The sequence below is a fragment of the Drosophila teissieri genome, chromosome 2R (genome assembly GCF_016746235.2).
Source record: "Drosophila teissieri strain GT53w chromosome 2R, Prin_Dtei_1.1, whole genome shotgun sequence".
Classification (NCBI taxonomy): Eukaryota; Metazoa; Arthropoda; class Insecta; order Diptera; family Drosophilidae; genus Drosophila; species Drosophila teissieri.
The window spans coordinates 7,036,675-7,049,040 of NC_053030.1; the positions used below are offsets into that span (position 1 = coordinate 7,036,675).

At 40.7% G+C, this 12,366-nt stretch overlaps 1 protein-coding gene across 1 annotated transcript in view; it reads left to right on the forward strand.

The window, feature by feature from the left end:
- Window positions 1-12,366, forward strand: part of LOC122613404 (neural-cadherin) — an 87,754-nt gene that overhangs the window by 55,835 nt on the left and 19,553 nt on the right. Inside the window, 3 exon segments of the mRNA XM_043787564.1 lie at window positions 10,647-10,790; window positions 10,915-11,030; window positions 11,928-12,092. Of these exon segments, the coding sequence (XP_043643499.1) occupies window positions 10,647-10,790; window positions 10,915-11,030; window positions 11,928-12,092 (425 nt within the window).

Consider the following 12,366-nt stretch of genomic DNA (forward strand, 5'->3'; position numbering starts at 1 on the left):
GACCTCCTTGCAGCCGGCAGGACAAAGCCTTGCAAGTGTTACTTCTATTTCTACTTGTTTTTGTGACCCACAATTGAGTCCCATAACTCATAAAAGTTTGTAATCAAAATAGCTGAAGAGCTAATTGAGTTTGCTGTGTACGAAAATTGAGCTTCCTTTCTTTTAGTCGATTTTGCGCAGAGACGGGGTGAGAAAATTATTATCAGCACTTGGCCAGCTGCTTTAAAAACCTGGCCAACTGGCAACAAATTAGCAAAAAGCTTTTGCCAAGGACAAGCAAAGGATTGGATATGAAAAGCCCGGCAGGCACATTCACGTGTATATTTTATTGAACCGCCTGTGATTTTACCAGCACATTGGGCAGTAAATTCTCCAGCAGTTCACTGATTGCCACACGAAGTGTGCTGGGCGAAGTCAGGACATTGAGGTCAGCTTCTGCAAACACGCACCCAAAAGCCAAATCAAGTCGAGCTGACTTGGCCCGAGCCACCGTCCACCGTCCACAATCCACCTTCCCTCGATGGCTTTCTTTTCTCTCCTATCGTCCTTGTGCACTATCAGCAGGAAAAACCCATGGCCTGTGTGGACTGGGTCCTGTGTGGGCTGGGATAATGAAATAAGCCACAACAGTAACGGCTCCTCGAACATATTGAGTGGAAGCTGCACAAACAAATGAACTAAATGTGAACACGTAAGGTAAATAGCGAGTGCCAAGGATGGAAGAAGTAAAAGAAGGATGGGCCTTGCTCTTAATTCAGCCTTTAATCCAATAAACTCAGCAGTGAACAAAGCAAAGGAAATTAAGAAAAAATGTTTTTGGGTTTTAATTTTAGCTGAAGACATCTGTGTTTTTTGATTAAAACCTTTGTGCAAATTTACAAGCAATATTATTTCCATAGTTAGAGCTAACCAATATTTTGTACTCGCAACTGAAATTCCCAAACCAAAGTGCAATTAATCAGTGAGACGTGCCTCGCCCACATTCATGTGCGTGCTGCACACGAAATGTTGATAAAAATGTGCACTGCCACTTGCAGCGTGTTGCGAGATTGTTGACTCGCTTTTATTTATATAATTTTTTGTTGCCAGTTGTTTTTGCGAGCATTTTTGCAGCCACATTCCCACAATGCAGCAACTATTTGGATATTTTTTGTTTCTTTTCGCTCTCTGGGTATTTGTTAAATGCTCAGAGTTTTTGCGCAAATTGTTTGAACAAACTGTCACCAAATGACAATGCGGCGGCTGATGATGATGGCATGAGAGGAAGAGGATGGCCCTCGTCCTTGTTGTGAGTGTTGCGATTGGTCACTTGTGAAGGGGCAGGAAACACATTCGGCACTTTTGGCATTTTTTGTAAGTAATTAAGTGAGTGGCAGGACACATTTTTGCTCATTTTAAGTAGAACTTTCTGTGCTAAGTAGATTGCAATTGCAATTTTTAATGTCAAAATATGTGAGCCTGGTGTGTAGTGTAAAATTGCGCGCTTTAATTTAAAGGACCCTAAATAGTGGGAAGAAACATACTTTATATATGTACTCGCACTTGTATATCGAAAGGTTTTAGTGCTGCCGCCTTGCGCAAACTGAAAACTGCAACGAAGCATGGCAAGGGGCAGATAAGCTGCATCTTATGCAAATGTAATTAAAATGCAACAGAGAGCGCTGTTTTACAATATTTTATGCTATTTCGCCAGCTTTATATTTTTTGCCCTTCTTGTTGTTGCTTAGGATGAAGCTGGCTTAGCGACACAGTCGTCCGTCTCTTTCACGCCGCACTCGCTATCTCGTGTTGGCCATTCCGGTTAAATGAAAATGAGCGTTGTTTTCTATTTATTTCTGAAGCGATAATTAAAACAAATAAAAGTTAATGAAATACAGCTGAGAATGGCAAAAGCTCCCCCCTGGCACACCATAAATGTAGTCGTGCAACTGCCGGAAAACATAGACGTTAGTGAAAACCCAATCCCTCAGTCCGAACTAATTGGGTCGCAAAACAAACAAACCCAGACTTAAGCGGTGGAAAAGGTGAATCGGTGAATCAGAAATCGTTCTTACAAAGCCAGAGCCAAAGCTCTCTTTCTTTTTCGCACTTTTAATCTGATTACGTGGCAGTTTTTCCATCCTGCCCTATCCTGGCAGTGGAATTTCCCGCTTTCCTGCTTTTCATTGTCACTTTTGTTACCATTGTTGTCATTGTCGCTCACGTCAAGCTCAGATTATGCAACTCAGGAATAATCCCTGCTTTGCCTCTGATTTACCAAACATGACGAGTTGGAAAAAGCAATAGGAAAGAAAACCAGTACCTGATAATTGAAACAAATGTGTAAATAAAAAACCCGGTTTAGACCCGCTTTATGTGGCGGAAAATTTAATTTGCGACACAAAAGCATAAAATCTAACACCACAAAGAGTCTCTAATGTCAAGTGCAGACTTCCTGATGTTAAACAAACATGTTTTATGTTATTCAAAGACACATAATGGAAATTCATTTCACTGAAGCTGTATTAAGCTGTAATTACACTCAATACTAAGGTTTTTGTTTTGCAAACTGAAGTTAGTATAATAAGTAGCTAAGTCCCTATTTCTTTAAGATGTTGCAAGTCATTGAAATTGCCTGCGAATATATACTAATATGCAAACAAATAAACCCATATTTGTAGCAACTGGGATGATTTTAATATCTTTGAAGGGTTTGGTCAAAAATTTAGATATTAAGAGAGCAGCCATTATATTCGTAAGCTCAATGCTTTTTGATCTGTTAATAAATCCAATTTCCCCTTCTTACGTTTGATTGCAGGTAAGCAAATAGCACTTCCTATCGCAACTCCTCTATAAAAACCGCACCCAGGTAAGGTTGGTACTTCGTTTGACCGCATCGAGCAGAAACTTTAATTACTTTGGCGCTAAAGTTCGGTGAAGTTAACTTTATGTGCAATCCCCTTCAACTTTAAGCAGCTTATAAAGAAAACAACGAGCGTAAAGGGAAGTGAAGGAAAGCCGGAAACTTTCATGTGCTAGGGTCAATAAAACACAATGGAAACGAAACGAACTACCGATAGTTGCAAGGAATACAGAATTCCTAAAAATATGCATGACTGTTGTGGGAACACTCGCACACAAAAATAGCAAGTATATTTGTGTTCTGGCCTTGCCACAGGAAAATGTAACACACACAGTAAGGACCCAATTCTGAAAACATTGCGCATACGCTAGGTGGTGCAGTACCCGATGCTGACACTTTAATTTTTACGCAAAACTGAACGGTCAACGGATGGAAATGGAAATCTAAACATTTCACATACATATCTTGCATTTCCATTTCCGCGACCAGAACTGCCTATGAAATATATAAACCCAACAACAGCTAGTGAGATCAAATATGAAAAACAAATATTTTGGAGCCGACTAACTAGCATCTGAGCGCCATGCGCCCTATTGTTTCAGTTACACAAATAATTTCATTGCACATATTTGAAACAAACTCGAAATGGGAATGGGAATGGGAATGGAAATGGGAATTGGTAGATGAATAGAGAAACATTATATCTATAAATCCGTGTGGCCCAGATAAGCCATGTTTCCGTTGCCAAGGAATTTTGGTTTGTCATTGGAATGGTTTGCCATATTCATACGAAACGAATATTCTTCTATTTGAATTGCATATTTGAGTTTGGATTTATGTTGAAAAAAACAGTTGACTCACAGGGACATCCCCCGCAAATAGTTAGCGCAAATAAAGGTTAAACAGGTGCTTCTTAGTTCTATTGAAGTTCAAGTTGCTTATTTTAAGTTATTGGATCCGGGTATTTAGATAACTCCAACTTAAATACAACTGCTGAGGTGGCGACCCAACATAAACCAGAAATTGTAGACGCAACAAACATTGTGTAATACGGCTCCGACCGCAAGGACATAAACAATATTTATAGTTAGTTGGCCGATGTAGATACAGGAGAAGCCTTCGTCGCACCAACAATGAATTTGCGACCATAAAAGCCAAAACATTGTTCGTTCGCAGCACCAGCTGCCAGTGGAAAGTAACAGTGCCACACAGACAGGACCCGAGTCTGGAGACGTTTTATGAACACTCCGCACACATCCTGCATCCCACAGACCGCATAGGATATCCTTCATACATGTACACCGATGTGTCCCCATCGATGGCTTCACCCCTGCCATATTCCATCTCCATTTGAAGCACATTTCAATGGTTTTTATGGCAAGAACATCAATCAAATGGAAAATATTATTGACAAAACATGCGCACGACATTGTTGATGTGATTTCTCGCAAAAAGTGAAGTAAATATAAGCGTGCACTAGAAAAAAAATCAGGAAAATTAAATTGCATAATATGTTATACTTATTATTGGTATACAGCGAATGCCTTTATGCAGTCCCACACTAAAATGAAACTCTCATAAAATCCAACTGCAGTGCTAGCTTGGGGCTCCAAAACTATGTTTCTAAAAGATCAAAATTAATAAATTCAGGTTTTTTGAGAAGTGTATGCATTCAGTACAATCGCGCCACATAAATAGAGAGAAAACGTCTAGAGTAAAATAAGCAATTTGCGGACGTGCCGCCGCAAAACTAGGCAACAATTTAAATCGTATCGCAGTGAAATAGTTTGATAAATTGCTGCAAAAAATTGATTGATGCCGGGGATTGATGCTGCCTTCTTCGTGCTTCGTCCTTCGTCCTGCCTTATTTGTGGAAAAACTCGAAACCACGAGGCGTTGGCGGTGTCACTCCAGCGACAAGTGTCGATAAGTCACGCGTGACTCTGGTCTCGCATGCCTGGAATGGCATAAATCAATGTAATTAATTTGAGTTTATCAAACTCCGAATGCCGTCCTTAGCATGGCCAGCCACTCGATGCCTAATGGCCGTTCGAGCAGGATAATTATCTCCATTTGTGTATACAATGCCGAACCGTCTGAGATGTTATTGCTGTCTGATGTTATTGGTGTCTCTCATTACCGACAGACATTCGCCATTGAGACTCGAGAGAAAACTGAAGAGCTGCTACGCTGGCTTGACAAAGAGCCCAGCCAGTAATTTTTATTAATGGCCTTCTAATTTGTTGGGCACTTTTCTCCATTTTTCCCCTCTGGATCTTAGTTCATTGTCTGAGGTTCGACAGCCTTTAAAGTATTCACCGTGGCCATCAACTTAAATTGGTTTATTTCGTCAGGCCGCGTCCACCTGTCGCTTTTGCTCGGAATACTTGGTGAAAACTCTGGAATATTCTTGGACGGTTGCGCTGAAAGTTTCGCTCGAGAGATACAATTTAATGCTTCACTGCGATGCGGTGGAAAACTCATTTACCTCGGAAAGAGACTTCTGAATGCGAGGCACGCATTTCGGCCAACTACTCGCTTTTCCGCTCCCCCTTTTGCGGGATAGTGTAGCCAATCATTGGGCATATTGAGCATATGCCGTGATAGAGGGAACGGGCTAAAATGCTCGACATGTTTACACCGTTCGATTGGCAAGCTGTGGATGCTATTAAAAGTTTGGCCAAAGTTGCGCACATAATTTAAACTATGACACGAGGGCCGCAACTTCCACCGCTGTCCTTTCAGGATGATTAGTCGTCCCTTGGCCCGAAAGGCAGCAGGTGCACTGGCAAGTTTCCAGTGATATAGCACTTTGTCCACTTGACGTAGTTTAGCGACACTTGAGAGCTTTGTGGGAACACTGGGAATAAAGTTGTTCAAGAAAAAACAGATTTTAAGCCTGAAAACTGAAATATACCAACTTGAAATTTATCATTTATTACTCCTTTCAAAAAAGGAAATAAAATGTTCGCTCTTTCTGAAATTGTTGAATCTTTAAACTCTAAAATTCGTCTCTAGATATCTGAATATAAAAGGTTTTTGCTTTTAGAAGGTGAATTTCTGTACCATGTACATTTTCCCAGAGTGTTTAAAAGTTCTAGCTGATTTTTCTTAAACTCCATTGACAGCTGGCGAAGTTTTCTGGCAGTCAATTTGCGATGTCGAACTGTCGAAACTGAAACGAATCCCGCTCGAGTGGCGACAACTGGCAATAGTGAGGGTACCACTCTGGTCCCCCAAATGGCTAACCCATTTTGGCCATTCATTATGCAAAAGCTGCTTCTGTTGTCGGCATAAATTCGCCGGGGACCGAGACCAGCACCAGCATAAACAAGTCAAGTGCAAGAACAGGGTCACTAGTTTTTGGTCAGAACAGAATTATGGCCATTTGGTAATTGTACAATCGTATGCAGCAGATACAGATACTCGTACAACTGCAATGACAACTGTTCCGGGGGCGGGAACACGACTCTGGGCCCATCTTTGGGCCAACTGTCATCAGCAAAGGGAGAAATGTTTCTTATTCTCACTTTCCTTCTGCTGGCCACAAAAACCGCAACAGGCCCCCAGGAAAACTCGTTTGCCTCTTGTCGCCAGCATCGTTGGTCTGCCTGCCCAAAATGTTATTTCGGTCCATTGCTATTTTGTATTCAGTTTGGTGTTTCAATTTCTTAAAGAGAATGTGAAGGGGATTTTTCACGGAACAATTTATCATCCACCTGGGTCCAATATATATACTTCGTATTATTCTTTATCAATTAATGTCCTGCCAAATTTTGGGTTCATAAATTAGCTGTTAGTACGTGACAGCATTTTCTTGTTGACTTTCCGGGGACCGGAGTTGGAGTTGCCTGGTCTGTCAATTGATTTTAATGGCTTTTTTGTGGCTGTGCCTGAAGGCTGACTGCCTGACTGGCATTTAAACTAATTAAAAAGTGCCCTGGAATCTTTTCGGGGGCGCAAATTAGTCGGTAATTGGTAAAAGTGTGAACACACAAAATTTGGTGATGTGAAAAAGAAAAACCTCAATGACCACAAACAGGACAATCATATACACATGACACTGGCAGGCCCACAAATATCCGAATGAACCGCAGAAACATTGTTGAAGACCTCGCATGTGGTGCATTTATATTTATACTTCTTTTTTGAATCCAAGGACGAAGGACGAACAGCACGGAACAGCTGCCAGTCAGTGGGGCAGACAGGAAAACTGACAGACAGGCAACCAACCACAATCATAAAAAAATCAGCAGCTGCAGCAGCCAAGCGACAAAATGCAGTTGAACAAGTTTTTACGAGCTGGGGCTTAAGAATTGCAATAAAATATTTTTGCAACAATTTAGATGCCACAGTTTCCCCTTCGCTGGCATTAGCTTCGGACATGCAGTTAGCTCTTCTTTATAGCCCGGCCACATTAAGCTCCATTAATGGCCCATACCCCATACCACATACGCCATACACCACAAGCGGATGCGGATGCGGATGGTCAGTGATTTCCTTTTATATCGTACATTGTGTTGCCTTTGCAACAGCGGCGATCATAAAACGAAATGGGTAGGGGAAAACTGCATCGGCCAATTAGTTTTTACCTTAGGTAAGCAAGGAAACTGATACAGTTCACACAGCGCAGAACGCAAGGAATTGGAAATTGAATAGCATTAAATTTCAAAAATGAGTTTTATAAATATTTTACTATATCTTGAAAGTTTCTTCGTAACTTAAAGTCCCGATGCTAAAGGAATCCTTATATACAAGTAGGTATTTTTCCCGACTCCTGTAATTGTTTATTTTCCTTCTTTCATTGTGCTGTTTAATATCGTTAAAATTCATTCAAGTGCGAAACTCGTCGATAAACTTTGCTCGCCAAAGAAGCGCAAAGCGAAAAAATGGAATGGGTGCCCGGAAAAACTGTTAAGGAAAGCTGGGGAAAAATATGGCGTCTTTGATTTTGACATTGTGCCACATCACGTAGTGCATATACATATATAAATATGTTTGGGTGGCGGAATGCCTGAACAAGCGAAAATAGCGCATAAATTTATGACACTCGAATTGGAAGGGGGCGTGGCATGTGGCATTTGTGCAGCTAAGCGTGGCAGCTTTTCGGGGGCAAGAAAAAAAAAGAAGAAATATCCATATTTATTGAACACTATTTATTCGGCAAAGAGAAAGCGAATGTGACACATTTTCCCCGAGTTAAATATGTGATAAAGATGACTTTGATTTCGCCACTCGGCTGCAGTTAACCCAAATTGCTTCAATGTCAGCTCTTAAGGCTGCACAAAGGACTTGAGATCCTGGAGGAACAGGAACGCCCAACCTCTCCAAACCCAAAGGGGAATCCCCAGCAGCTGTCCAAACATTGCACACACAATTCACCATCAAACTCGTTGTGTGTCAGTGGGCGAGTGTGTGTCAGAAAGCTGGAAAGCTCAATGGGATATCTTCTATTTGATTCCGAGTTAGTTTATGGGAGTGCGGTCGGGTTGAAGAATGCAATAAAATTGGTGTTAGATAAATAGATAAAGTATTTCAAGGGCTGGGCTTCTCCTCGTAAGCCGATAAGGGCGAAAGGATAAAAGCTTTCCAAAATGGGTTAACTTTTGACTTGGCCTCGGGTGTTTTCGTTATTGTAAAATGTTTCACCCCGTACATTATATTTCGCTTATATTGCGCTTTAAATTCCACACATCCCGGCAATGTGCTTAATAAAAACTCATAAAATTTCATTTATCCGAGCACGAGGAACTCAAAGAAGTGGATGGCATGCGGAAAAAATCTGCGCCAAAAATATATATGAGGCAACATGAAATATTTATATGTTAAGCATCAGCAATCAATATATATTGTGTTTGGTATTGTTCCGCGGAAGCTCACCTCATCTGCATACAGGCAAATTGATTTTTGACGTTAAAAAGTCAGGCAGAAATTACGGCGAAAATTAAATGAAAATCTTTGTAAAATCGTATAAATTTGCAGAATTTGCACACACTCAAGGGTTGCAGTTTTCACACCTATTAATTATAGAGAAGTCACTCAATTGAGGAGTATAGAACTTACGTTCAGGTTTCGAAGCAACTGTATACAATTTCCGTTTTGATGTCGAGTGATTATTTTTAATGATGTATCTCGGTTAATTAAAGCATGCTGGGTAAAACAAAAATCCTTTGAGTATTCAGAAAGAACGAGTAATGGGAATACAAAAATTTTCATCTTGCAAATGCAGGGTCTTTGACTAAAGCATTAATGTTGATAAATACGCTGTATACTCGTATTATTTGCATTTAATAGCAGCCTAGCAACAGGGTTTTGCCAAGTTTTAATTAAAATGTCGTCACATAGAAAGCAAGCCACAGTCGAGTTGGCAATTAGCAATGTTTTGCAATAAATTTAATTCAAAATTGGTCACAAACATTTGCTAATTTAAGCGCCACGGTGGGATTGCACGGGATTGCAAGGGCAAGGAACTTATCACACATACGCCATGTGAGCCCGGCTGCAATGGGAGTTGTCAACCTGCAGCGCCAGCAAATGTGCATAATTCTTGCACACAGATAGTGCCCAGTCAAGGCAGCTAAATTATAAACCGAAACACAAACACGCAGGCACAAGGGAAAGTTTCCTGTGTTGTCCTTCTCAGGATTGCTAAGCAAATTGATAAACAGAAACATTTGTGTCGAGCTCCTATTAAACTGAGAGAAAATATCGCAAAGTGTGAATGTTAGTTTCATCAAAATAGTTTTAGATACACTTTTATATATATATAGATGAATGCATTTAAGTAGTACAATTGGGGATTCCTTGTGAAATTAAAATTGAATTTAATTTCATGTTTGCTGGCCCAAATTTCCCCTGTGCAGCACGCAAGTCCTAAATGGGCTGCTAAGCGGCAAAAGTTTGGTCGCATCTGTTGCCATAGATTTGTGTGTACTCTTCAGGTTTTCGTTTGGTCCAATGGTCTTTGCATTTATTTAATTAAAACGCACTGGCTCTGTCCAGCGTTGTTATTGCTGCAATTATACATGATATATGTAATTTACTGCCTGCCTGACATCTCTGCTCAGTGATATGTCTCATTGTCACTGGCTTTGTTTGTCCATTGTCCATCCCTCCGCCCACAACTACGAGATTGTACTCCACTTGGAGTTTTCCTTGCTCTATTTACCCGACCTGGCATACTAAATCACCTGAATACTCGGATGCAAATCGGGCAGAATGGGAGGTCTTTTTTGGGATAATTTGAATTTAATTTGAGTGAATTCGTAGCAATTTCAGCAGCCACAATAGGTGTTGTCTAACATTGCAGAGGTAATAATAGTTAATTATGCGATTGAATACTCAAGACAAGAGGCTTAAATGGGCTGAATATGAAATGCCGCTCGAATTCATTTGCGACCGCATTACTGCTCACTCAATTCTGTGTCTGTGATCAAATGTAAAATCCATGAATATCAAATAAATTACATCATCGCACATGCAAATAAAAATCGGAAGTTCAAAATATCCCAGGCTGCTTAGTATGCGAAGCGCGTTTGAATCTCCCACGCATGAAAAGCAATGAAAATAGGGGATCTAGCCTTAAATAAAAGACAAACAAATTGTTGGTCGCCCCAATAAGAGGCGTCAAATTGTTGCTCCGTCTGGTTCCTCTGGCAGAGGAAAAGTTTTCCTCATTGTGTTTAGTACGTGATAATTGCGAAGTACCAACCGTTCCCGAGTGTCAAATTGAAAACGAGAAATTTAACCGAGCGAAATGGTGTTCTTTCCGCCCTCCGCTATTCTGCTCTTCTGCCCACCACAGTCACCAAATTCATACGCATTGGCATCGCCGATAAAAACGATAACCCGCCCTATTTCGACAAATCGCTGTACGAGGCCGAAGTGGACGAGAACGAGGACATTCAGCATACAGTGCTCACTGTAACGGCCAAGGATCACGACGAGTGTAAGTAGAGGGCCCGCTGGATGGCCCCGAAAAAATGCTCCCAGAATTCCGCAATTATTATCTTACACACACATTTTTCTCTCCCCATTTTGCTTCTTTTCCTGAATTCGTCCTTCGCCCACAGCCTCACGTATCCGCTATGAAATTACAAGCGGCAACATTGGCGGCGCTTTTGCGGTTAAAAATATGACGGGTGCCATTTATGTAGCTGGCGCTTTAGATTACGAAACTCGACGCCGGGTAAGTAAAAAACCAGAAAGCAGAAAAAATGGAAATACAGAACCCGCGTTCACAAAAAATGAAAAATGCAAAGTGGAAGCCCGTAGAGGACTCCTCTGTAATCGACAAACGTTCTTTCGCAGCTCAGATATATTTATGGCATAAGCGTTGCGGGCTTAGTCAACTGTGAGATTTGTTTATGTCATTGGAAAGCTGAGAATACATAGGGCCAGCAGGGATTACAACATAACATTCCCGCAGAAGTACAATTATTTTTTCTTAAAGCTTCAAGAGCACGAGTTTATTTTACTGAACGGCAGGAAAGAGTCAATTGAAGTCTTTATGGAGAAAGTTTAAAAAGGTGCCTAGAATAGGGACAAGAAAACTCCTTTTCACTTCCCAACCGGGCATTAAGGCCATTCTAATCTTGACCAACTATAAAATTCATTAAGAAACTCGCTCCCGCTCTCCCTTTGAATTTCAATTTACACGCTTCGCACTCCGCGAGGCTGCTAAAATATTTAAAAGTTCAAACAAGTTTTGTTACACGAGCTGCGGTCGAAAAGACAAATACCAAAGGCAAGAACGTGGATGGCCAACCATTAATTGAATTGCAATTCGAACAATTGGCCAAGTGCAAACGCAGTCAGTCATCCAATTTTCGTGTCTTTAATTGAACGCGGCTAGGGAAACTTTCTCCAACGAAACGAAACAATATTTCGATTTATTCAGCAAAGTATTGAAATTGGAACTTAATATAGAGGAGCTTAATATTAGTAAGAAAATGTTCTAAGTTGTAAGCAGTGTTATACGTAGACATAGGAATGTATTGAATAGTTAAAAGATCTAAGATCACGTTTTAAGTATTGAAAATCCCATCGATGCGTACAAATAATGCGTTCTTCTCTGTGCGTTCAGTATGAACTTCGCTTGGCCGCCTCCGACAATTTGAAGGAGAACTACACCACCGTGATTATCCATGTCAAGGATGTCAATGATAATCCCCCCGTGTTTGAGCGACCCACTTATCGTACCCAGATTACCGAAGAGGACGATCGCAATTTGCCCAAACGCGTCTTGCAGGTCAATGAGTGAATCAAAATGAATCTAAAACCTAGCTCACAAGTTTTGTTTTGTTCAGTAGAGTTTTTATTCAGCTAGATATTATTGCATGTGTTAAGTTTTCCTTTTCAAGTTGTTCCCCGCCCCGAAACTGCCTGATCCACACTTTATTGCACAAAAGATACACTTAGAATGTTAGAGTGAAGTGTTTTTAGAACAAGCTACGTTTTAGGTAATTTGTTAGTTTTTATTTATCACTGCCAATATTTATTTTAATGATGTGAATCGCCTAAAA